Source organism: Leptonotus elevatus, chromosome 13 (assembly GCF_054856555.1).
Source record: "Leptonotus elevatus isolate MCC_2025b chromosome 13, RoL_Lele_1.0, whole genome shotgun sequence".
NCBI lineage: Eukaryota > Metazoa > Chordata > Actinopteri > Syngnathiformes > Syngnathidae > Leptonotus > Leptonotus elevatus.
Genome location: NC_141251.1, coordinates 9,857,399 through 9,883,890, shown reverse-complemented (window position 1 = coordinate 9,883,890; position 26,492 = coordinate 9,857,399). Strand labels below are relative to the sequence as shown.

The 26,492-nt window shown below is 38.2% G+C and overlaps 4 protein-coding genes and 1 long non-coding RNA gene across 7 annotated transcripts in view; 4 read left to right on the top strand and 1 right to left on the bottom strand.

Annotated features, from left to right (window-relative positions):
• The first annotated feature begins 2,041 nt into the window (after positions 1–2,041).
• On the top strand, positions 2,042–4,694 carry mxtx1 (mix-type homeobox gene 1). Its single transcript, XM_086092274.1, has 3 exons — positions 2,042–2,063; positions 2,439–2,623; positions 3,864–4,694. Exons 1-3 carry the CDS (start codon positions 2,042–2,044, stop codon positions 4,569–4,571), a joined length of 915 nt encoding a protein of 304 aa, XP_085948400.1. The 3' UTR covers positions 4,572–4,694.
• Positions 4,438–26,492, bottom strand: part of LOC147163752 (uncharacterized) — a 27,129-nt gene continuing 5,074 nt past the window's right edge. The window contains exons 2-5 of the mRNA XM_086092276.1: positions 10,389–10,520; positions 10,184–10,306; positions 9,768–9,941; positions 4,438–4,578 (exon numbers count right to left, since the gene is read on the bottom strand). Coding sequence (XP_085948402.1) covers positions 9,810–9,941; positions 10,184–10,306; positions 10,389–10,520 — 387 coding nt within the window. The 3' untranslated portion in view covers positions 4,438–4,578; positions 9,768–9,809. The remainder of the gene's footprint in view (positions 4,579–9,767; positions 9,942–10,183; positions 10,307–10,388; positions 10,521–26,492) is intronic.
• On the top strand, positions 4,944–9,925 carry LOC147163755 (uncharacterized). The gene is made up of 3 exons (XR_015096798.1): positions 4,944–5,082; positions 8,669–8,771; positions 9,785–9,925. It is a non-coding gene; the product is annotated as an uncharacterized LOC147163755 (long non-coding RNA).
• On the top strand, positions 10,198–22,678 carry LOC147163754 (rho-related GTP-binding protein RhoQ). Its single transcript, XM_086092275.1, has 5 exons — positions 10,198–10,765; positions 11,081–11,139; positions 18,276–18,440; positions 19,068–19,163; positions 20,103–22,678. The coding sequence occupies exons 1-5, from the start codon at positions 10,624–10,626 to the stop codon at positions 20,262–20,264; spliced, it is 624 nt and encodes a 207-aa protein (XP_085948401.1). The 5' UTR covers positions 10,198–10,623; the 3' UTR covers positions 20,265–22,678.
• Positions 23,008–26,492, top strand: part of LOC147163753 (uncharacterized) — a 6,461-nt gene continuing 2,976 nt past the window's right edge. For 2 of the 3 annotated variants that reach the window (XR_015096794.1, XM_086092269.1), the window contains exons 1-2: positions 23,008–23,256; positions 23,422–25,792. Coding sequence is in view for 1 of the 3 variants with exons in the window: in XM_086092269.1 (XP_085948395.1) it covers positions 25,603–25,792 (190 nt within the window). In the remaining 2 variants the exon portion in view is untranslated. The remainder of the gene's footprint in view (positions 23,257–23,421; positions 25,793–26,492) is intronic. The other variant, XR_015096795.1, reaches the window with a different exon arrangement.

The following is a 26,492-nucleotide window of genomic DNA, read 5'->3' as shown; positions in this document are numbered from 1 at the left end:
CTTTGAGGAGCCATCTCCACTTGGAGATATTGATTCCGCTGGTTACCCAGATAAAGATTAAAGATTGTCTTGGTTTGTTTAGGTGTTGTTGGGTCACCTTCACACTGCACTGTTTTCTAATGCATGTGCAAATACAACTTTGACCTTTATCATTGTGTGGCTTTTCAGTGTGTTCCAATGTATGCCCTTCAAGTTGTAATGCTCTTCTTCATTCTTCTGACTCAATAACATGTTGACAACATACGCATGAAACATCAAATCTGAATGAGTCTAATCACTTTCTGGCCGCTCAGCGCATTCAAACCATGGGGGTCAAAGGTCAAAGCATTTGCACACAACCTGGCCAAGGCCTGGACATGTTGAACCACTTGACAAGCTTGCCACTCAATGGGATGTCGCTCTTCAGTGTAATGAGGCTGCGCGGAGGGCCAGGCGAGCATCCAGTTAATCATTGAATAATGGGCCACCTTTGTCTTTCCTCTCTTGATAGCAAACAGCTGCTTTGCATATGAAAAGAAAAGAGTAGCCACTGATAGGCTTCACATCACAATGCACGTTTTGCTATGTTTTTCCTTAAAACTATTGTGGCTGATTAACGTGCAGCACTTTGCAACTCTTCCGACGTTTGTCACGTGACTGTCAGCCGCCATGTTGGGAATGAGGGGACGGCTTTGATGCACACATACGTAGATTTTCTCGCTGCGTCATCTTTGAACAACTAAGATGTTGCAATATGCTTTTATATGAATTGATATGCTGAAAATAGATCACAAGCCCTTCATATATAGTATGATAGGATATAAACCGAGATCATGACTGGTAAAATATTTATCACTGATAATACATGTACCGGAAATGATCATGATATAATATTCAATTCAGTAGTGAGAAGTAGCACAGTTACGATTAAAGCAATGATATATGAATGAATGAATGAATGAATGAATGACATATGGAAGATTTACGATATTGCAGCCTATATAACAAATGTAAAATTGTGAATTATCATGCATGAATAAACAAATGAGAGATAAACAATACTACTACTAATACTACTACTACTAAGAATAATAATAATAATAATAATAATAATAATAATTCATATTTCACATATTGATGTATTTGAATACTTTTTTTTTTACTTGCCTGACATGCCATTATAAATTTTTGGGACAATTTGCAGCTTGCTGCATTCATTTTTTTCCTGTGTAGTAAAAACAAGTTTGCTTGCTAAATGAGTAAACGACACTCTAAAAACAGTTGGGTCAAAAATAACCCAACTATGGGTCAAAAATGGACCGATCCCAATAAATGGGGTTTTTCAGCGCAAATCAACTCATAAATATTGGTCACATCCTTTACTTGGGTCAAAAAATTGGGTCATTTTGTATTAAACAACCCAGAAAGTTGGGTCAAATTGACCAATAAAGTGGGCCGGTCCATTTCTGATCAATAATTGGGTTACTTTTGACCCAACAGTTTTTAGAGTGAAGTTTACAGGAAATAAATGAAATAAAATACTCATCATTTATTAGTAACAATTCACAAACTTAGGTTAAATTTGCAGTGAAATGCAAAAGAAGTGCTTCGCAATATTTCTTCCGCCACTTTATTTTCTGACATATGCAGAGCATCAAAAAGTCACTACAACAAGCCAACAGCTGCAATGAGTGCTTTTTGTTAAGTGGTATCGACGAGGCTATCCTTCAAAGTTCTTTTATGTCACATTTGCTATTGACCTTGGAAACACTTTGATAAAGATGGTGTGATAACGAGGGGCCGGGTGGGCGGGTTGTTGGGGGATTGAGGGGGGATTTGGTGGGTCACACTTCTTCTGCTGACCAACTCTCATCAAAGAATAAACCCCACCCCAACACTGTGTTGCTGCTTTACCAAGTCCTGAGCTGATCAATATATAAGGTATCCTGACACAAGCGGTGGACACACAGTGAAGGCACACACAACCACACTGACCTCTGTCACATCAGACCGGCGGTAGAAATCCATTCACGTTCAGACCGTCATCCACTTCAGTGCTGCCATGTGGAAGGACTCTAGTAATGGTAAGAACACTTAAAGTGTGCTTAGTTTTTCAGCCTTTTCTTTTTCTTCATCTAGAAACAGTTTGCACACGCAGTGCAGAACAAGTCTTTTAGACTTTTAGTCTTACTACAGTGCAGGTGATGATGTTCAATAAGGATGCGGGGCAAGTAGACAATATGTGATATGCTTAGATTTTTATATTTGGGTGTTTACAATTGTTGATCTGCCCCACTTGATTTTATTTTTTTTATTTTTTTTTACAATGTATACTGTATGTTTTTTTTTGTTTTGTTTTTTTAACTAGCAATGGTCCATAAATGTGAAACACATGAAAGTATGTTTTGGAGCTTGTCTGATGGATGACCTGCCGTTTTTTTTTCTCCCCCTCTGCTCAGATGATGCCAAACCCACGGCCTCCAGCGGCGCCTCCTCTCGCAGCGCCAGCCGCAGGAAGAGGACCAGCTTCTCCAAAGAGCACGTAGAGCTCCTGCGGGTCACTTTCGAGACCGACCCGTACCCTGGCATCAGCCTCAGAGAGAGCCTGTCGCAGACCACAGGCCTTCCTGAGTCCCGCATCCAGGTAGGGAATGAGCTCTCATTGTTTTCGGCAATAAAGATTTTTATTAGGAATTTACAGATTGTCCATGAAATGCAGGCTTTTTTTTTAACTTTTATTTTCAAATTACAACTCTGATTCCTCCGCAGGCACCATTGTCATTACACGTTTGCCTGGTTAATGATAAATAGAGTAGCTTCCAGCTTTTTACTGTGACAATCAGCAACCTCATAAAAACTATAAAAGTTTCACGATTCTAAATTTGGGAAGGCTGATTTATATCATGTAGCCTACAAATGACGTATAGCATATGTTGTAATCAATGTTTTAAATAACTATAATTTAAACAATATTTTCATTAACGAAATAAAATAAAAACGAAAATGCTTTGTAAAGAAATAAAACTAACTGAAACTAAATTTTACATTTACAAAACTAACAATTACTATAGTGAAAATGTCCTTTGTTTTCGTCTTTGGTAATTAATTTAATACATGAGCCTTTGGGGTTGATTTTAAATGTGATTTAAGTATATTTATTTTGATATTAACCGGAATAAGTACGTTTCAAAGTGTGTCTCACGGAAGTGACGCCATTTAGCAGCAGCCAATAGAAAAGCACATTCAGATGACGTCACTAATAGCTGACAATTTTGCGTGTTTGACTTTTGGCTCAAAGTACGGATAAAAAATAAAAAAAACAACTTTTGCTACAATGGCTTCCCTTGCCTGCTTTGTCATTTAATTCAGCCAAAACGCAACGCTAGGTAAGAAGTGTGTTACTTTTTTCATTTTACCATGGTATTTACTAAATCTTTAACACAAGTAATACATTTTTAGGGGGGAGGGGGGGGGGGGGAAGAAAACTAATACTTAAACTGACTAAAACTAAACTAAAACTAAGCATTTTTTTAAATAACTAAAACAAACAAAAACAAATACCTGCCTTCATAACTAATTAAAACTAACTAAAGCTAGAAAACAAAACTCAAAACAAAATAAAAACTAACTATGATGGAAATTCCAAAACTGTAATAACCCTGATTGTAATGTATATCCTTATCATTGCAAGGCCTGTTTTGAAATGGCATCGAGATGATACTGCTATCACTTTATTTCTTTCAAGATGACGCAAGCATTTTGTTTGAGGTTCGAGCTGACAGTCCCTCTGTGGTTCCAGAAAATGATTAACGAAACAGAATATCTTAGGTTCTCTGTTGCATTTTCAGATCTAACCTCCAGTTTTTCTGTTCCTTCCCGTCCAGGTGTGGTTTCAGAACAGGAGAGCTCGAACACTAAAGTGCAAAGGGGCCAAGAAAGCGCTGTGGCAGGCTGACAGTCCAATTCAAAATGCTCCATCTCCGCATCACACTGTGGCCAGAGGCCCTCAAGTCTCTATGGGGGGGGAGGGCCCCCCGCCATCCTACCCCACCCGAGTGAAGGAAGAAATGGAGGAATCCTGCTTTTATGGACCGTGTCCTCCAATGTACCCCGCTATTGAGGAACATCGACACTATGGCTCAATGTACGGTCTTCATCAGAGCACACCGCTGGGCAACAACTCCAGCCCGCGCCTGAGAGGCTACTGGTCCCAGCCAAGCCCCCTAACGGAACCCATGACCCCGTTATGGTCTCCCGCCGAGGGACACGGTTACAGCTCAAACACCCTCGCCTTCGTGTGCCCAGAGCAACAAAAGTACACAACCCGCGCCGGCTTGCACGCCACCAGCCCTGACACCCCCGACTCGGGATACTGGGACGCCAGTCGCAACAACAGTCCCCCAACGGAGAGTCACTACTCACAACTGGATGATTCGTGGAGTGTTCTGGAAGGCTGCAGGGGGTCGGTGGTCCAGCATGCCCCCTTGCCCGAGCTGTCCCTGCAGGAGATCCTCGGGGAGCTGGATGAGGACTGGCTCGGTGGGGAAGGACTGGACAACCACGGCACTCACGAGAAAATGGCTCTGTGCTGATGAGTCTCTACGGACATTTGAAAAGAATCGGAAATCATATGTAACCTTTGATTTTTCTCAGAGGCGTGAACATAGAAAAGACTCAAATGCAAAAGTGTTACAAATGGGATCATTCAACATTATCAAAAGCCATTTTCACACTGCGTGGTAACACTCTTTAATGTATTTATTGATTTGGCCTCTATTTATTACCTGTATTTATGTTTTTCTGCACTTTTATATAAATAAATCATTTAAAATAACGTCACGTTTGTATGTATTTATGGGTATATAACACAGTATGTCTGTTAATGACGATGGCATAAAGAAAACAAATGGTTTGTTCTCTTTTCATGCAAGTATGAAAAGTTGGCCATAAACAACCACTAGATAGCGCCAGTGAGTAGGGCACAAATTTGAATGGCTGATTTTTCTTCCAACGCGCGTGTGCATTTGTCTTTGCTACATTGTGGGGCCCATACACGCGTGTTTTTCCAGGTTTAACTACCATTGAGGGGACCGACTTGAAATTGTGAGGACATTTTGGTGTCATTTGGGGCGGGGTTGTTCATGGCCTGTCCATGTCACGACACGGACTTAAGTCTTATATATGAATGGACTATCAATTTGGCCCCTTGCTGCTGAAGCCACAGGGCAGCCATCTTACGTTGCCACTTTTACTGACAACTGATTTTTTAAAATCTTATTTCATAAGCATTTCATTAAATTCAGTAGTTCGCCGTATAATTTCATGCGGGGAGATAACGGCGTACTGCCACGTTCGTTGTGTTACGAGGAGTTATGTCAAATATTTATGAATGAAGAAAGCTATCGAGTTTTATACTCGAGTAAATTGTGTTTTACCATTCACGGTCTGATTTTCCAAAGGGGTCGCCATTGTAGAGTGACGTCACATTAAAAACCGTCGACCTCGCAAGTGGGATTTCCGAGTTCAAGATGCTCGAATGCAGCATGAGCCCATTCACATATGGAGGTCATTGTGTAATTGAACGTATATGGAACTCTCAGCTATGAAAGTACTTGATTCTATTTCTTTCTTTTGCCTGTGTTTTGTTGACACGGTACTAATTTCTTTCAAACCTTTAAAGGAATCCCAACGTCTTAGGATGTGAAGCTTTAGACTTTAGAGAATGTGCTCCCCCCCTCCCTTGATGTTGGCCTCATGCCTTCATCCACATGATGAGCGGAAGGGAGTGTTGTCCTTTTGTTGGCCTCTTGTGTAGGTTCCTTGAGCGAGAAAATCACTCACAATGGGAACGTGACTCCTCAGTGTGCTCCTAACTAAAGATAGCTCAGTACAGGAAATAACGCAGCCGGGCAGGTGTTCTCCTTCTCCAGTGGCCAACAACCAGTTCTCCAGAGTAGTTTTAGTCCATTATTTTTAATTGACTATGAACAGTATACTTGTATGACAATTAAAAAGCGTTTATCCATCCATTTTATGAACCGCCTATCAGTTTTTGTTAAAATAAGTAAACAACTGAATAAATAAATAAGTAAACAAATAAATGAATAAATAAATAAATAACCTATCTTCCTTAATCCTTGAGAGACAAACCAAAACGAGGCATAACTTGACCTTTATATCCCATTTTGCTTCCTCCTTTTACGATCCTTGCATATGCACCCCCCCCCCCCCCCAACACCACCCCACCCCCGGTTTGTTTCGGTCATTGTGACATGTTAAGTTCTCTGGGGTCACATCAATAAATGTGCCCCTCCCTTTATAGCGAGTTAGCAGAAGGCCAATCAACCAGGGGAGGGATTATTTGGTATTATCATTACATTACTTGGGCATTGCTTTACATTTTCATTTATGTTTGCTGTTCCATGTTCAGATTTAGCTGTTACGTTATTATAAATAAGAGAGATTCATTCACCCACACAATAATTGATCTGGATTTTATGTAACGTTCAAGCAATGTTTCATTGTTTTTCTTAAGTTTTAGTATTTGCCAAAGTTGAATACCAAAATTTTGCTTGTGTTTGTCTTTTAATAAGAGTCAAAAAAAATTGGACCGGCCGCATCAAACGACAACGAACAAGAAACAAAATTGCAGCAAACTCTCAAGAAAAAATGTCTAATGGTCACTATAAGATCATCAAATACATGCACCTAGACATTTTATTTACGAGAAACAAGGGTCAGGCAGGCATAATGAGTGATGGTCCTCAGCTGTTTGCAGTTCAGGGCAATGAAGGTTAGGATCACTAAAAATAAAGCCTGTAATTTAACCAAACCCTCCCAGGGAGTTGACACTGGCCGCACGCTCTAATTTAAGAGCTCATCTGGGTTCTTTGTGATTGCACTGCTCCACTCTCGCTTATCTACTGTCTGTCTCCAGACTGTGATTAATGTTGCTCACGGAGAGGAAGGAAGTTTGTGTCAACATGCATGTGCCGCCCGCATGTCATTTATAGGGTACAGCATATATATATTTATATATATATATATATATATCCCTAAATAAAAATACAAATATATATTTTTTAAAGGAGTTTCAAAAAATAAATACAAAAATAAATATATAAATAGAATTAAATATCAATCATAAGATAAAAGCGCTCTGCTCTCACATTTATTTATTTCATGCTGTCTGTCAGGCTATATATATACTGTGCAGCAATACCTGAAACTGGATCGGGGGGTAGTGAGAGAAATACACTTGTTTGCCTTTCCCAAAATAGAAAGCTAAACCTCTTGCAGACAGCTCACATAAACTGATGTTATTTATCAGTGTCAAAGATGTATTTTATTTGATATATGCATGCAGTGTGGATACAATAAACCAAAATCATGTCATTGCAATTATAAAATGATAGCTACGCTATGTACATGTTCTGCCTGTAATATGAAAATATTTAGTATTTGCTGAGATTACGCCAATAAACCCACAGCCTCATCCTCATACACAAATAGTTGATATTTAAATGTCATTCACATGCAAAATGGGAAGGCCAGCAGCTTACTAATGAGATCCTGGGCAGCAGGTCCATGCCGGTTCCAAGCTGCTGTACATTATACAAGCCACCTGCGCTGCATCGATAGTCAACATTGTAGCTGTCAACTCATGACAGTAGTAGCGCACATTGTGACTTCATTAAGTAAATATCTGTGAAAATTTGATGGGAATAGAATGTGTGCAGCTGGTGTCAAAATAAAACATTTACTGTGGACTTTCTAAGGTCAAACAAAAATCTTTTAGGGTCCTGGTCCACCTTAGACACTTATTCCAATAGAAAATCGAACTTTTTTTTTTTTAACACTAAGAAAAGTACTGCCGGTTTACGTATGTGTGATCTAGTCCCCTGATTCAAACACTGAATAGTGTTGAATGTCCATGCTCAGATTCAGATTGGGTTTTGCCTGTGAAAACTATATTTGTACAAGTTAAAGGTGTAACTGTTGTAAAAACTAGAGAGCTGCCTACGTGTAAAAAAAATAACCAAGTAAATGTGAAGCTGGGAGAAGATGAAAAATAAATCAGTCATACCAAAAACATTGGCCATAATTACAACCATTTGGATTGTTCTGAATCAACAATAAATATCACAATCTACTGTCTGCAGAAGACTTTACAAAACTAGGGGTGTCAGGTGATTAAAATTTTAAATCGTAATTAATCACATGACTTCAATAGTTAACTCATGATTAATCACAAATGTTATATCTTTTCTAAATGTTCAATGAAATGTACAATGAGATTTTTTCCCCTAAGTTTTATACTCTCATTGATACAGTAATTTCATAATAATTCATAAAATTGAGTTAAAATTCAAAAGATGCACTGTACTGTAAAAAACGAATGTGATTTGTATTGAGGTAATTTTTTCTGCCACTAGATGGCATAACTGCATTTGTAAGACGTTGGTGACAGCTCAGTGCATTTTTATTTTCATATTAAGAGCTATCTAATCTTTAAAATGAAGTAACTTGTGAAATTCTGCACATTTTTATCATTGTAAAATAACACTACATCCCTTGCTAAAATTCACAAATGTGTATGAATTGCAGAAAGTTCAGGGAATAATAACCACTGCAGTCATAAAGCAGTAATTGAAGTTAGTGGTCCATCTTTTTTTCACATCAATCCCAGAATGCTGACTTGGGTGGTGGCCTTCCTTTGATGCCTCAACATCAGCACCGAGAGAGCAGCGTGTCCAATGAAACACCTTCAGCCGGAGCACTACATGTATGAGGTAATTGTTCATGTTTGGTCACATGACCTGCTGCAGCAGCTGTCAAATGTAATGAAAGCAGGAGAATCCTCGGCCCCGCCCCCCCCCCCCCCCCCTACAGCTGATAGGACAGTTCACAGCAGTCTAGGGACTGTCAAGCAGGATTTCATCCCATATATGAACACTCACGGACAAGTTTGGAGTTGCAACAAGGAGATACGCTACTGTATTGGTTAATCATTCATCCATCCAACCGTTTTCTACAGTTTATCAGTGATCTGGATTTCAGCTGACAATGTGTAATTGCAAAAGCACATATGACAAACAACCATTCACATCTATGGACCTTTTTTCGATTATTTGTATATTTTAGGAATGTGGGAGGAAAACCGTAATTACTGCAGAAACTCTACATAGAAAAGCTGCAGCCCACATTTGAATGTAGAACCTTTTGACTGTGAGACTGATGTGCCACATGCATTGTAATTGTATTTAATTAACTATATAATCAGGTTTACACCATTCATTTCATTTGGACAAAACAGCTTGTGGTACACCACCTTAAATTTTTTTTTTTTTTTTGTCCCTTTCTAACTATTGATGTTTCATTTGTACCACACAATCCTTAAAACAGTCTTGGGCCATGGGCCCTGATATTTTTAAGTATGATGGCTTTCATACAGATATTGTTTTTTGTGCAATCTCATTTTTTACATTTTTATTTTTGAAACATCAGGCCAGGCTGAAGACTTTCCAAAACCCATTCTGGAGTGTTTCTTTGTCGCTGGTGAAAAATGACCTCTTTGGTTTGTGCTACATTATTCAAAATGTATTTAATAGAACATTTGCCATTTTTTCATGTAATCAAGAAAAGCAAAACTGCACATGTGGGCAACACTGAATGCAATTCTGGTAATGGGCAACAACAAAATCCTAAAAAGTCCTAAACAATTTGCTTCATCACCTTTAACAGAAACTATCCTTTGAAGCATCTTCTTTTTTTTCTTTTCTTTTTACCTGTTTCCAACGAGCAGGATCGTTATCAGGCGTATGCAGAGCTTACTGATGAGCTTCAGGTGTGCCGGAGAAGAAACATCCAAAAAGACTCTGGGCACCGCTGGTCAATGCAAATGTTATGGCTGATGGAGCACTGATGGTTCTACAGGCCCTTTTCCACTTTGCCTTTTCGATCTATTTGAAAATAAAAATGTGAAAAACAAAAATGTTGCCTTTTCTGTGTAAAATCGAATACACAAAGCAAAATGCAGCCACTTTTGTTGTTGTTTGAATGCCAATTGAAAATGGAAAGACGTACGGATCAGTAAGCAGACTAAATTATAAAAGTCGGCACGTGTGTGCACTACGCGTTGTACTTTACACACGGTGCCTTGGTTCCCAACGTTAAGCCCCGCCTCTCCACCAAGCGCACACACCTTGTTCTGGCCCCCAGCTGCTCCACACAGAGCGTCCAGCAGCGTGAGCCACACCGGGAAGCGCGCACCACTGGCCGGCCGGAGATGTGAGCAAACACGCTGGAAAGCTCCGATGAAAAGGTCCTATATTGGATTAGAACGCCCTCGCTTGAAACCTCTCAACTGGTGACACCGAAGACTGTGTCAGAAAAGTGCTTTTCGTTACATTTGGGAGCAGTGTAACCGGTGGTGGTGAGTTACGGGGAGGAAGATGCAGTTGTGCAGCCGCTCGGCGCGCCTCGCAACCCGGCACCGAGGCTGGTGATGTCCGCCGCCGCCGCGCGGGGATCATTAGCGGCTAAGCAACATCAGCAACAGCGGGGAGAGGAAGAGCAGGAGGGCGGCGAAGCAGGGCGGCCGAGGAGGAGGAGGAGGAGAATGATGAGTTTAAGCTCGAGATCATGGCAAACGGAACCGGTACTATCATGTTAAAATGTGTCGTGGTGGGAGACGGTGCGGTGGGCAAAACGTGTCTTCTAATGAGCTATGCCAATGACGCTTTTCCGGAGGAATATGTCCCAACAGTCTTTGATCATTATGCAGGTAGGCACAATCATATTGTTTCATTTGAATAAGAATGATATGTTGGCGTGTTGCTGCGTTTTGCTTCAATGGACATAACATTTGTATAGAGAGAATAAAGTGCACTCACTGTTTCCGGCTGCACTCGAACTGCATTGGCCTGCCTGCATCTGTTGCTATAATCAAAACCACTTGTTTGCCTTCATTGCAGACAGAGGTTGGGGACCCACAGCCCCACCCCCTCCACTTCATGCTTCATGCTTCATGCACCCCTCCCAGACCTTCCTCACCCACAAGCCTTCCTCTTTCTAACTGCTCTTTGTTATTTCCTCACAGTGAGTGTCAATGTCGGAGGAAAGCAGTACTTGTTGGGACTGTACGACACTGCCGGCCAGGTACGCTTTTTATATTTTGTTACTAGTTGCCAAGCATGTCAAGAATGAACACGCACGCCCACCCCACCGAAAAAAATAAAAATCTCACCCTGGCTGTCTCTACGTCTTGGTTGAAGCAACATCAGGCTTCATATTCAGACTAAGCTGCAACAGGTGATAGTTTTCACACATATTTACTGTTAGTGTCCGGTCTACCATACACAGTGGTGGTAGTGAGGGCCGTTCAATAGTTCCATTATGTCAAGAACAGACTTTCTATGTCCAATGATGATGTCACAGATTTGTTAATAGGGCTGCCCATTGCTCGGATTTCTTCCTCAATGTGCCATTCAGTGCACAATCGTAAAAATTCTGATCCAGCAGCCTACGCATGCATACACGCACACAATATTTTCTCTCAACACAAGGGCATGTGTGTGTACACACAGACATACTGGTTGAAGCAACCATATGAACAACACACACACAATTAGTAAATGTTGAGAAATGCCTGGTTGCGGGCATTTGAACTTCCTGTACTGGCAAATTAGTGGCATTTTTTTTTTAAACTACAACCAAAGCTGTAGATTATAGACAGTATTTAAATTTTGTTGTTGCTAGAAATACCAAAACCCATGACTTAATTTAAAATGCAAATATTTGCCATTTAATATAGTTTTGATTTGACATATTGCATATCAATTAAATAGCAGGTTTGAGCAACTCTGTATGATCGTCAAGTTTAATGGTGCCTCGTGGAGTTTGTGGCAAACATTGGGGCCTACAAAGGAATGTATTGGCAACAAACTGAAACCAGCTACAACATTTTATTCTAAATATAAATATATATAAAATGTCCAGTTGGCATTGCATGACTAATAGGAGGTGAAGTACACTGTGTAACTGCGACTGGTACCACAATTTCAAGGTCACCCTATCTTCACTGATCTGAATATATGACAGGGTAGCCAATGGGCCGAGACTTTTGAAGCCGCGAGGCCGCCATATTGCCCCTCCCAAGGCATACAATCCTATACATTTACAGCATCAAAATTGGAGAACATTGGACATAGAAACAGCATGATATAGGTTTTAATTTGTTAAACATAAACAAGAGGACTTCAGACATTTTACAACTTGCCTTAAATACATGTATAAATTGTATGCTTCATGATGTTTACAGGAGGAAACGTGTATATATTTTTTAATTAAAGAATTGCAACCAATTCAACGAAAGATGCCTCTGCCAAATCTAATATTGGGTCTAAAGAACTGAGTGATAAAAGAAAAAGGGGGTCTTCAAAGCTGCACATACCGTCCACTTATTAATTTATTATTATTATTAATAAAAAAAAATTAATAAATTTTTTTTTTAATAGTCCCCACAACCCCCTATACTAACTGCCTACGAGCTGTATATGTCTAATCTGTACGTATACTGTATAGTTTATACAGTAGTCTGCTCCCGAGATGGGAGGAGCAAGATGGCCGCCCTCTCGCTTCAAGGTCTTACACGGGCGTGTATGGGCTATTGGCTAGCCAGTCATATATTCAGTGGTGTTCTTCTTCTTCTTCTTCTACTACTACTACTTCTTCATTGCTTTCTTTAATAATTCAAACTCTAACAACCAATTCAAACGGTGGTGTCAAACAAGACAAAAGAAAAAGAAAACACACAAAAAAAGTCTAATCGGACCCAGTAATTTTTTAAAGTTATTAAACCCTCCTCAATGTCCTTCCAAACCCTTCAATTTCCTTACAATAAATCAAAAACAAAGGTCAACATTTAATAAATCTACATCTGTGAATAAACTGTTTTGCTATTATTATCAAAGTATTGAGCATCATTTCCCTTTTTCTGTACTGTATTACAATCCCAAACTTAATATTCTTGAAATTCTACTACTACTACTTCTTCTTCTACTACTACTACTACTTCTTAGCACTGTTCTGGTTTGTGTCCTCAGTTTGAATTGGATGTTGGAGTTTGAAATAATAAAGAAAGCAAAAAAAACAACCTACTACGACTTCTTCTACTTCTTTTTTTTCCCAAAGAAAAGAGCACACTGCTAAAGACACTCAAATGGGTCTTGGACAGTCCACACAAGGTCTCTGGAAATAGTGGAGAAGGAAAAACTCCATCTAAGGAAGAAAAAAAAAAAAAACCTTGAACAGAAACAAACCTCAATGTCGGCTGGCAATCTGCCAAGTGCCAGTAGTATAAAATATTACCAAATTTAGCTCTAATAACTGCACGAGTACTGCTACTAATAAAAATAATAATGCTGATTACATTGTGACGTAAGTGGGCATTCTCTGCCCCAAGACCCGCTGTCTCTCCCGCAACCCCAAAATGTGCACGTCTCAAGTCAACACTGCTCAGGCCGGATTTAACAGTGTGAATGAGTCGCAAATCTGAAACCAAATCTGTTCGCCGGGAAAAAGATAACCAAGGCACGTAAAGGTCAAGAGATTATTCAAGTCTGCGCCTCTGTGCTCTTAATTTAAATCAATCCAACCTCTTGCCACCTCACAATCCACCTGCGGCTTTGTGTGTTGCTATTCGGAACACAGGTAGCAGAAGTGTTTACGTCTCTATGCTTCCCTATTGTCTATTCTGGTGTGTTGATTGTAAGCGAGTGTGCGTGTTTGTTTTTAGCTCATTCTGAAATGGAGAAGTTCCCCCCAGATGTCAGCCAGGGAGAGTAGAGTTTCCACAGTTCAAAATCCGTCCCCCTGCCGTCCCTGACTCTGCTGACCTCTTTTAGGGAGCAGGAGGCCAGCTGGTAATGTTTATAGCTTCAAAGTGTGATCAAAGCGTGGTGGCGGAGATAGAAAGATGGGGTAAAGACAAACAGTGAGGCAGGAAGGGTTGTTAGAGAGTGAAACTGTGGACCTTTCAGGATATGTTTCAATGATTACAACCTTGTTTAAAACAAAACAAAAGAATTTCTTGTATGTCTGTTTGAAGTATTATAGGTAACATTGCAACCTCCGTTCATTGAAGTTAACTCATTCACTGCCATCGACGGCTATAGACAACAAAAATTCATTTGAACTATTTCTATTAGTTTAACATGTTTTTACTATTGAAGTCATGTGGTTAATTACAATTTAAAAAAAATTAATTGCCTGATGCGATTAAAAAAAAAGAAAAGATTAATAATTAGGGGCGTCGTGCGATATTTTTTTTTAATTGTAATTAATCACATGACTTCACTAGTTAACTCACGATTAATCACAAATTCTAAATATACAATTAAAAAAATTCTACGTTTTCATACTCTTGTTAACAAAAGTGGAAAAAATGTTAAACTAATAGAAATAGTTCGAATACATTTTTGACGTCTATAGCCGTCAATGGCAGTGAATGAGTTAATGTTACCTGTACTATTTGAACTATACGTTTGAACCCCAACTAATTAGCTTGTATAGACAAGACATTTACATTGTTCTTCAGAACACCCGCCCGAAATGCTGGATGGTTTAGCCTGCACGCACGTACAGTCACCATCTTACGTGAGTTTGGCGGTTCCAATAATTTCATTAGAACTCTTTATTTATTTAGCGATTTTGACACAGATTGTTTTCATTACAAACATCAGACATTCAGCAATGATAATTTTCTCATTTTTTTCAGTCTAAAGACCACAAACAAACCCTAGGAAACTTCCAGGTGTCGCAAATGTTTTTTTTTTGAATGATTGAAATAGCTTCGATGCATGCATTTTTGCATTGACCAATTTTTGTGGTTGACCCAACCGACTTGGTCAATTTGCAGTGTGGAATCAATAGCTGATTCCTCTTGCCTTGAGCAATTGAGTCTCAAATAAAGCACAAAATTTAAAATGAAAGTCAAAGCTGGAGTTCAGAACATTCAGACAGATTCTCCGATGCCTTTTCCCTCCAGTTCTTATGAAATATACACTAGTGTTATGCCTTTGTTGGATCAACTTTGATGAGTCATCAAGCAGGCAATTCGGTGTTTGTGTGTGAGCCACGTAATCACAGCTCATGATAGTGTTGTGTCTGCCTCCTATTGTCTGAAAAATAATCACTTCTCGTCCAATTATTCCATAGGGAAAGTCTGCAAATTATTGCTGAATGTAACACAGAAGCAGAGGCTGAAGTGTTTATTTATTCATTTGTTCACCCGCTGTGCCTGCATTAGGTCTGGTCGCGCTATTGCTCATCACACCTTCACAGGTAACTGCACATGTGTTAACACATTCCCTGCCATTGACGGTTGTAGACATCAAATATTAATTTGAACTATTTCTATTAGTTAAACATTTTTTTTTCACTTTTGTTAACAAGAGTATGAAAACCTAGATTTTTTGATTGTACATTAGCACAGATATAAAATTTGTGATTAATCGTGAGTTAACTTGTGAAGTCATGCAATTAATTATGATTAAAAAAATTCAATCACCCCACGCTCCTAATTTTTAAATAATATTTTATTTTCTTTTTTAATTGCGTCAGGCGATTCATTTTTTTATTGTAATTAATCGCATGACTTCAATAGTTAACTCGATTAATCATAAATGTTATATCTGTTCTAAATGTACAATAATTTGTATTTTCTAGGTTTTCATACTCTTGTTAACAAAAGTGGAAACAATTTTTAAACGAATAGAAATAGTTCAAATGAATTTTTGACGTCGATAGCCGTCGATGGCAGTGAATGAGTTAATCAATGGAGATTGTTCTTTGCTTATTGTAGTAGACGTAAGACACCCACTTCTGTCTAGCTTTTTTATTTTTTATTTAGATTGACTGAAAATTAGGTGTCGGCAATGTATCTTACGCTATATTAAGTGCTACAGTAAATATAAATAAACATACATACTGTAAGCAGCAGATGACTTCAGAATGATAGCAGACAGGAATCCCTTCCTACTAGACAATTTTGTTCCAAATGAAGACAAATACTATAAGTATCTTCTTACTGAATAGATATTAAGATAATAATGATCAGTTTTGATTGACATTGACAGAAGTTTTAATTAACAAAAACAGTTAATTATTGGGGTTGTAGATTGCAGTGATGTATAATTTTAGTTTTTTAGAACTGTGTTGGGGATTAATTGACACATATTGTTATATGAATAATTATGAAAGCGACAAAGCTCAAGACGATTATTATTAAACGGCAGACTATTGATCTCATTTGACTGAAGCTGTACCTAAAATATGTAGCGAGACCTTTTTTTGTGGTTAAATCTTAAGTGGGCGGCTGAATCTTGTGATCAATGTCTTTCTGTCAGCATGTGGGTTTAAACAAATGAGGATGGGTAAAAATAGACAAGCTTGCGTTCATGGTCATGGTAACGAGGAATGTCAACCGGTGAAGCTCATCAGTGTTTGTTTGAAAACTGCACCAATCGCACACATTGACAATCTGGTGGCGATAAACTATGTGAGTAATAGTCATCAAAATGACACCACTGGAGCAATTTATTTACACAACGTGCGTAACGTACCTGTACTGATTTAATTTAGTGTTTTTGAAGCGATAGTTTCTGAATGCCATTGCCTAAAAAAAACAAACCCATTAGATTTGAGTGGCATCATGTTTTTATTATTGTAAATATGGTAGTAGTGAGTAGATGGAGATTGTTTAGCCTTTTCATTATTATGAAAGGCCAGCCATGTTAGTAAAGATAGCTCCCATTCTATATGAACCTATCCACTTTATAGACCCCCCCCCCCCCCCCTCCCGAGGAGGTTATAGAAGCTGCGACGGAGGACAATGAAGATGATGACGCACGAGAATTGTGCTCATATGTCACACAGCAGACATAATGAACACAGCTAGCTTTGCAGAAACGGGCGTGTACTGAAAATAGTTTGATCATTAGACATATTTAATTGATAGCTAATTGATTATCAAATTAATTGACAACTAGTAATCAAGTCATCGTTTAGAGCCATGGTTGAACTTAAAATTGTACTACTTGCCCCTTGTCCTACTGATGATAGTATGGTGTCCAAAAAGTTTGTGATGCAGTGTTGCCGCAATGTCATGAATTGTTCAACTGATCTAATAAAACTGTGTGACATCCCTGTGATAAAAAAACATTCAAGCCAACAAAGTGCCCTCTGAGCAGCAGGAGAGTGAACATAACTGGGCCAACAAGCACGGATCGGAGATGGAGTATTTGAGCTGAGCTAGCGTGTGAACCTCCTGACTTGCGGCTAAAGGACATATTGTGTTTAGTTTAGCGTCAAGAGGTAAAGTGAGGAAATGTGAGAGGCATTGATGGCTCTCTGAGAAACTGTGGGCTTGTTTGTAGGGGAAAATGCTGAATGGATCCCACTGAGTTTCTTTTTTTTAATTTTTTTTAATTTTTAATTTTTTTATTTTTATATATATATATATATATAATTATATATATATATATATATATATATAAATTTATACAGTTTGTACAGTACTGTGGATGATCAGAAGACTGAATTTGGCTACTCTGCTTTCTTTCTTCCTGCCTCCTCTTTATCCAATCACAAATGACAGTCTGTTACCTTCGCGACCTCACAGACGATCGGAAATGACAGAACTCATAACAATATGTTCAGCGCAACTGCAGGCTTGCAACAATATTCAATCATTAGCTCACATACCAGCAGAGAGTGGCCCCCGCATACCACTCAAGGTACTCACAAAGGATGTTTTTTTGTGTTTGAGTTGACACATTTGCCCTGCTCAGATACCGCCATCTAATGTCACATGACCACTTTGTGGCTCAGCTTGCATTGAAGGACAGCAAGTAAAAAAAAAAAAAAAGAGGGAAAAAAATCCTAATTGCCTGTCATTGAGCGGGCAAAGGAGAAAGTAAATCCCACGTGAAGGTCTTCACATTCTTTGCTCTTCATAACTCAAATCCACTTGACGCTTTTACGAGTGTCTTGCCTGTCGTAAAATTACACATCTTATGTGAAAAACAGCAGAGGCTTGGCGGTGCGTATGGAACGAACCACCTGTTAAGCTAAGAATAAATTCTCTTTCCTAACCTGGCCTCAGTGAAGAGAAATTGTTCAAATTGTATGCACCTAAATATTTCATGAAGATTAATTTCACTGAGGTACGGTAAAGAAAGAAAGAATAAATTATGTATGCTCATGAGTTTCCTAACGTTGAATCCTTTTCCCAGGAGGATTATGACCGACTCAGGCCGTTGTCCTACCCGATGACGGATGTTTTCCTCATCTGCTTCTCTGTGGTCAACCCTGCCAGTTTCCAGAATGTGCGTGAAGAATGGGTGCCGGAGTTGCAGGAGTATGCACCTAATGTCCCCTACTTGCTCATTGGCACTCAGGTGAGGCCTAACCAGGATGTTGATCCAAAATGGATGAATGCATATGAAAATATGGAGGAGCTTAGTTTATAGAAGTCATTTTAAATGAACTCATTCACTGCCATTGACGGCTATAGACGTCAAAAATTCATTTGAACTATTTCTATTAGTTTAGCATTTTTTTTCCACTTTTGCCAACAAAAGTATGAAAACCTAGAATTTGTTATTGTACATTCAGAACAGATATAAAATTTGTGATTGTTAGTTAACTAGTGAATATTTTTTTTAATTAATATTATTTTTTATAATTTAATTTAATAATTTAAATAAATAAATGTATATGTTATAAATGTACAGTATTTTTTTTATAGGTTTTCATAAAAAAATAATGAAATGAAAAAAATGTTAAACTAATAGAAATAGTTCACATGAATTTTTGACGTCTATAGCAATTCTATTCAATGGCAGTGAATGAGTTAATTTGATCAACTGAGTGAGAAAGATTTTGCTATCTACACTCACCAGCCATAACACTAGATACACCAAGCTGTACACTTTAAGATCCAATACAAGGGCTGTGAAATGTCAAACTCTGGATTTAGAATAGTCGTAATAACTACAGTGCCATGTTTATTGCTCATTTCTCAGATTGATTTACGAGATGACCCAAAGACCATTGCCAAACTGAATGATATGAAGGAGAAACCAATAGTGACTGAGCAAGGCCTGAAACTGGCAAAGGAGGTGTGTATGTTTTGAACCGACCGCGAAAGCTTTTATGTTCTATGCAGACAACCTGCCAAGGCCCAATTCATATTAAGGAAAAAGTCATTTCATTATATTTTATTCATTTTTTTATATGACGTCAGATCTATCCATCCATTCTTTATATCTGTTATCCTTTGACAGATGTTGTATATGCTAAGACAGGGGTCTGCAACAGGCGGCTCTGGAGCCACATGTGGCTATTTAGTCCCTCTCCTGTGACTCCATGTTGATCGCAAACATTTTTTTTTGTAGAAATTAATATATTTTTTACACTTTTTTGGGGATAAAATATTCTTTAATTAACTAAAAGTTTGGATTAAAAAAATGATAATTTATTTTCAAACTGTCAGTCTAAATTTGTAGGTTGTCAGAAAAAAAGACAAAAGGTACGGGTAGATGAACACGTTTTTTTTATACCTAAAAATGTCCAAAAAGTGACCATAAAATTACCATATAATATAAACAAAATTTCCCCCAAAAACTTATAAGTTTAGAATTTATAAAAATAAAAATAAATAAAGAGGCAGAAAAGAAAACGTTCAAAAAGTAGCCATAAAATGTCCAAAAACATAAGAAAAAAGGCAGAAAATTGTCATGAAATGTCTTTGAAAACAAAAAAAACTATTTATTTGGTTTAAAATGGCTCTTTTGACAGTAAATTGTTGACCCCTGCGCAAAGACAAAGTCATCAAGTGACCAAATGCTACACGTTAGGAAAATGGACTCAAGCATGAATTGACGTCACACATTACTCCAACCCGAGAATTAAAACCAGAACCTTCTTGCTCCAACCACTCATCCACTGTGGTTGTAGAACATGGATGGATGGATACCTTAATTGTTGACAACTTGGGGTTGTTTTTGTCTTTGTCACTGACTGCTAAATCACCCTCTTTTTTTTTTCCCTCCTCTCAGATTGGCGCATGTTGCTATGTGGAGTGTTCAGCGCTAACCCAGAAAGGCCTAAAGGCGGTGTTCGATGAGGCCATCATAGCCATTTTGGCTCCAAAGAGAAAGAAGGGAGCGTTAAAACGAAGATTGGGACCCCGTTGCATAAACTGCTGTCTGATCACATGATTCAGCAGCATACCTCACAAGCGCTGGACTTCCTGAAAGACTCATGCAGGTTAGTTGAGCGGAGACAAAGAAGCGCGCTGACAACCACTGAGAGACGGTGTTTAAGCTGCAACACACTCCAAAGGCCATTACTTTCTTCTGCTGCCCAACATGTGAAGAAGCAGTCAAATTATAAGGAGCACAAAGACCATGAAAAGCTCTTCTCCTAATTCAGGTGTTTTACTTTCTTTCTTTTTTTTTTATCCATAAATAGAAATTTGAAGAGAAAATGTTTGCATTACAAAATGGAGCTTGATTTGTAAAATGTTTGAAGAATATGAATATAGTGACTTATGATGCCATCGTGAGAGAGAAGTCTCTCAAAGCAAAAAGCACTACATGCCCATTTTTAGGCATGAAGGCCAAGTGGGGGTTTTTCTGCCACCCAACTTGTTTCCAATTATTCGTCATTTGAAAACCTGTAGAATAAACCATGCTGTGTATAGAGGATTACTAAATCAGAAATGTATCAGCAAAATATTTTGGACCTAGAGCTATTTTTTCATATTCTTTATCATGCAATTGTATGTCATACTTAAAGTGGGAGAGGATAGAAAGTCGATCACATACAGTACAGCATAACTCAAAGAAACAAATGCACATCAAAAGCAGGTAGCAAAAATGACCTTACACTTTATATTAAAGGCTCAACAGATGAAGCACGTTCCTCTGCTTTTAAGTGTTGCCGATTTTCCAGCACGGGGACGCACTGAGGATGCACAAACTTGCAGGCACAAGCTTGAGGAATTTATTATCATACAAATTTTTATCTGAAATCAAAGTCTGGAATTCCATTATTAAGCATTCGATGGAAATTCTGTCTGATAGGTTGTACCTTTTTAGACAATACAGGGTCAAGTGTTAAGCTTGTAGTAAAGAAAAAGAAAAAGAACATTTGTAATTACGGTCGATTAACCTGATATATTAGGATCTAATACAATTGCCCAAAAAGGCTGGAGTCAGCCTTTGAATAATATGCACTGAGCAAAAATGTCATCATACGTTGTAAAAGCGACACGTTTGTTTTTGCTCTCATTTTTCATGTGCTGAACTTGACTTTTTTTCTATGTACACAAGGGAATTTCTCACCAACATAGTTTGCAATTCACTTGTCAATCAATATCTGATGTATCGACGTGACCACCTTGCGCAGTATCACATATATCTTTTTTTTTTCATTAAAAAAAAATTTACGGGCAGCAAAAAAAGAAACACAATGCAACGCAACCTGAGGCACATCTGTGCATTCATCGTGCTGTCAAATTAGCATCTTGATAAGATGCACCAGTGTGATGACTGGATTATCTCGGCAGACAAAGAGCAAAAACAAAAGTGCTACGTTATTTTTGTTCTGCATAATTCTGACCGATAGCAAAATGTAATAATTCAACTATATTCAATTGTATCCCAGTCAGAAATTGTTCCTCAATTCATGTCACGGTATTTTATTTACATTTACAGGGGTGTATGGGACTATTAATCAATGCCAATAGATGAAGTATATTCTTAGGTTTTTAACCAAACAGTAGCGTGTGAGAATGATGAAAGCATGAGGGAAATGCTAAAAGAATGAGATCACTGCAGCCAAAAATATGTATTCTGCTAAAGCGTGTCTGTATTGTGTTGCTTCTTTATTTTGGTGCAATATGAATCCAAAAAGGCTAATTTAGTGTTCAGTTTCTCAATTTCTGCTGCAATTTTCTACAACCAATGTAAAAAAGATTACATTTAGAAATAACTGGCACAACAATGAATTAGTTGGATAATTACTTGTTTTTACTAAGGTATAAAATGTGATTTATTTATTTTTAAATGCCCAGTAAGGGCTCATCATCGAGCACTAGCAGAAATTGCCAGGTGCGGCCTGTTTTCTTGTTCGACAGTTAAGCGAAGCGCTAAAAATCTTGATTAAAAAAAAAAAGTGTCAACTCAATCCAGCATTTCTACAGATCATGAATTTGTATTTGCGGTCATTTTCATTACGTCATATCATATCTAAAATTTAGACCGTGTATGTCAGGTTTACTAGCTGGGCACTGAACTAGTGTCTTAAAATCGACTTTTCCTGCAAGCCAAATGCCCTCACCTATATTATGTTTTATTCATTTGTTGTTGGCTATATGTTTTGAAAAATGCCAACTGTTACTGAAGTACTGTTGTTATGTCAAGAATCTAATACAAAGACTGAGTGATGCTTTCATGTAAAATGGTGCTCCTTTCCTCTACCCCAGCCTGCACGACTGTATTGTCGCTTTGAGTCACAGGGTGTATCGCAGGTCAAACAACCTCTTGCTCGGTGAGAATCCAACATTGGAATTGCAACCACTAGTGCATTGGTGCTCCTGTCATCTCAATAAAAGTGTTTACTGTGCGGAAAAAAAGAAGTCATTTTATTTATTTATTTTTTATAAGTTGTGGTGAATTGTCTTGAATATAGGTTATGCTGGATTTGTATGTTGTACAGGGGCGTGCAAAAAAGAAAACGTACAGTACTTAGTGTTTAGAAAAAACAGGAAAAACCAGAGTGTGAATGTGTGATATTCATTTTGTGCTAAAGCCTTGCTGATTGAGTGGCATTGGGACCGTGTACCCTAGTCTGAAGTAGATCACTGTCAGATCAAGGCCCTGTGACATCATGACAGGCTTTTAATTAAGAGAAAATGTCACATTCCTGATGAAACTCTGAGTGTCTGTCAAAGACACAGGCACGCAAATCTAGGTCCAAACAAAACTGTTACACACAACTGAAAACAAACCCAAATGGATTCTGCAATTTGTGATCCACTCGGGCTGAGAAATTTGGTGGAATGCATTTTCAAAGCAAAAATCCTCTCTCGACCTACTGACATCAGCGACTTTATAAACAAATACATAATAGAGCTGATTGAATTCAAAGAGTGTCACAAGGAGGCGGATCCCAAAGTTGTTTTCTTACTCTTCCAAGAACAATGGGGTAAGATCCAAAATACTGTGTATCTAATTGAAAATAATATTATACATTTAGTTTTGATGTACTTGCACAATACAATACAAATTAGTTTTGGTAACTATTCTGTTATGCTGAGTATTATTTGTTGTTGTTGTTGTTGTTGTTGAGTTGTTTAATGTTTCTTTACAGAGAAGCAATTTGAAGATAAAACAAACGCCAAACCAGAGGCTCCCACGTCACACAGACAATCTTCCCAGTCAAAGCGAAATATATCTGAGATAGAGCTAGACGAACTTTTACAGAGACTGTACAAGGATTTGGAATTAGAAAATGTGGCGGCAAGAGAGGAGGCGTCAACAAATAAAACAGATGGGAAGTCAGGGGCATCTTGGGACGAGTGATGTCTTTCTCTGTGTGAAACAGACTTGGCTAGGAACACATAGGAGTATCCAGTAATTGATTAAATGATCATTCAAATTCTGTTGATTAAGTGGAGTTGATTATTGATTGTGTCTTGAAGCAAATGAGGTAAAGTGGAAGGTATTACTACTGCAACTGCTGCGGCTGCTAATTCCATTTCAAGGAGCCTTGAAACACGTAACACAAAATAGAAAAATAGCTGCTTATCACTGAACCCCAAAAAGGACTTTGAAGCCAGGAGCAGAAGCTGACACCAATGAAGCTGAAGACGACCAGCGTTGGATACTTTTATCTAGATCAAAACCAGAATAAGCAAGGTAGGATAGCAACACTGTAGCCCAATGAAATAATATTTATTTATTTATTTATTTTAAAAAGTGCCCCGCATATCTTAACACGATATTTTAATATCATGTCGTCAAATAAGAATTACCGTGAGCAGATTAATTCAGCAGTTTTCAACCTTCTCAGAACGCAGCCATTTTGACATTATACCGCCCTCTGCTGTCGACTTGAATTTGCGTCAAAGTGCCTGGGCTCGTATTGCAAACTGACTGGCCTGTTTTCTGGGTTCGGTCACGAGTTCAAAGACATTTTTTGACTTGACTTCCACTTTAATTATCTTTATCCATCCAGTGAACTGCTTAGAAAGAGGTTTCGTATTGAACAAAATTTCTGTATTTGTTGTGAGAAAGACATTGAAACTACAGAGAACATCTGTTTTATCAACGTGCTTACACAAAAACATTCTGGGACTGGCTGTCCTCGAAAATGACGACGACGATATTGTGGCAGTTTTAATATTGCGATTATCACGATATTGGCGTTATCGTTACATCCCTAATGCAGTGGGGGATAGCCCAAAGAAAACAATAGCAGCAGTTGACAGAAACTGATTGTTTAAATAAATCAAAAATACATTTGTAACATCAGCATCAACATTTGGCAGGAGTGAAAGTATCACAGTCTACTGTTGCCTAAGAGGTGCTGAACAAAAGTACAGAAGCTTTAAATCCCCTTATTAAGAATATTGTCACTGTCCTGTGAAAAACACTTGTCCATTTTTTTACATTTACATTTATGGGATAAAACTGAATGCAGACACCCCAAAAACGTATAAAATAAATAAATGGATATAAGTGTATTTTACAGGACAGAGAGAATATAAAGGTCAAACTAAAATGAATGCAAAAAATACTCATACAAGCCTAAAAAATAATAATTCTGAAGCAAAGTTTTATGGAATGAGATTTGACCAAGTGTTTTCAGTCTCCAGTAAGGTGTCATTCGCCATGTGATGAGCAAGCAAAGCGATACATATCACTCTTGTACAAATTATGCACACTGGACAACAAAATGAATCTAATCAGACTGAAAATGATCCACTGGGAAACAGTAAAAAAGATGATTTAGTAGTGAGTATGAATATATTACCAGAATATCCTCCTTAATTTCCCTGATGAGATTATATTGTTACAAACTAAATTTTACCGCTCTAATTTTGTGTCAAATAGATTGTTTTATTTAAATATGTTGATTTTTGTAGGGCTTTTCCCAAGTACTAAACCGGTAAAGCCCTGTGACATCATCACAACGCTTTAACATAGAGTCACCCTTCTCATCATCAAAACCTGGCCTCTATGGTTTTGAGTAATGTAAACTGTACTCTATACAGTATTGACATGTTGCTGGTTCGACAATTTAATACGAGACCTGATAACTTTAATTTGGACACAATTTTTCATGACTTTGGTGACATACATGCAGAAAATATTGTGTCCTCTCTTGGCGGTCAGCTCATATAAATGAATGGGCTGACGTAAAAAAAGAATAAAATGACTATCAATTCTTGATTTGAATTGTGACATTGACGAAGTCACATAAGCAACAACTTACGACCCATGTCCATTCAGTACTGTAGTACACAACAAAGAAATACAAAAGGCAGATATGGATCCCTCATCTGATCCATTTGGACTGAAGAGTTTAGTGGACTGTATTTTCAGGGCAATATATTTTTCGCACCCGACTGACATGAGTGATTTTATACACCAGTATATATCAGATCTTATGGACTTCATAGGAGTTCACGAAGAAGAGAGTCTCAAACTTCTTTTCGTGGTCTTCCAAGAACAATGGGGTAAGATACATTTCTAAAAGTACTTCGCAACGTAATGGCTACAGTACTTCACATAATATTACATACTTAATTTTTATGGTAGAGTTCCACTGTTTGTTACCCAAGTGCATACTGTCAGTCAAATTTCCTCAAATAGTGGCCTGTACTCAATTAGAAACTGTGGCACAGGTAATGTAGTGGTAAACGCTTCTGCCATTCTCGCAGCGGGCATAAACTTGATTTATGGTCAGCAGCTCATAATCAGTTACGAGTCACGACCAAAGCCCAAGAAAGAAAAAAATGTGTCGCTTTTGTCAGGAAGGGCATCTGGCATAAAAACTGTCAAACAAATCTTGCTTCTGACTCATTGTGGCGGCACCTGATGAGATGAGACAAAAGTTGCATACGCTTACTTGAACGTGCCATACAAAATCTTATCTATCTCCTGTTGTTCCTTCAGGTAGCCCTACTTTAGTAACATTTCCACAAGGTGCAGTTTAGTTTAGTACCGCGATAAATATTGTAACTTCATAGCACTCGGCCCGTGGCAATTTTTAACAGCGTTTCTTTTTATCTGATTCTTTCGTGTCCCCAAAGTTTAGAGATCGTGAAAAACAAACAAAAACAAACTATTCTTCCACATTGACCGTAACTAAGAATAATAAGTCACCCAGAAGAGTTTGTTCATTGAGTTCCTTCTCATTGTACCAAACAAGTAATA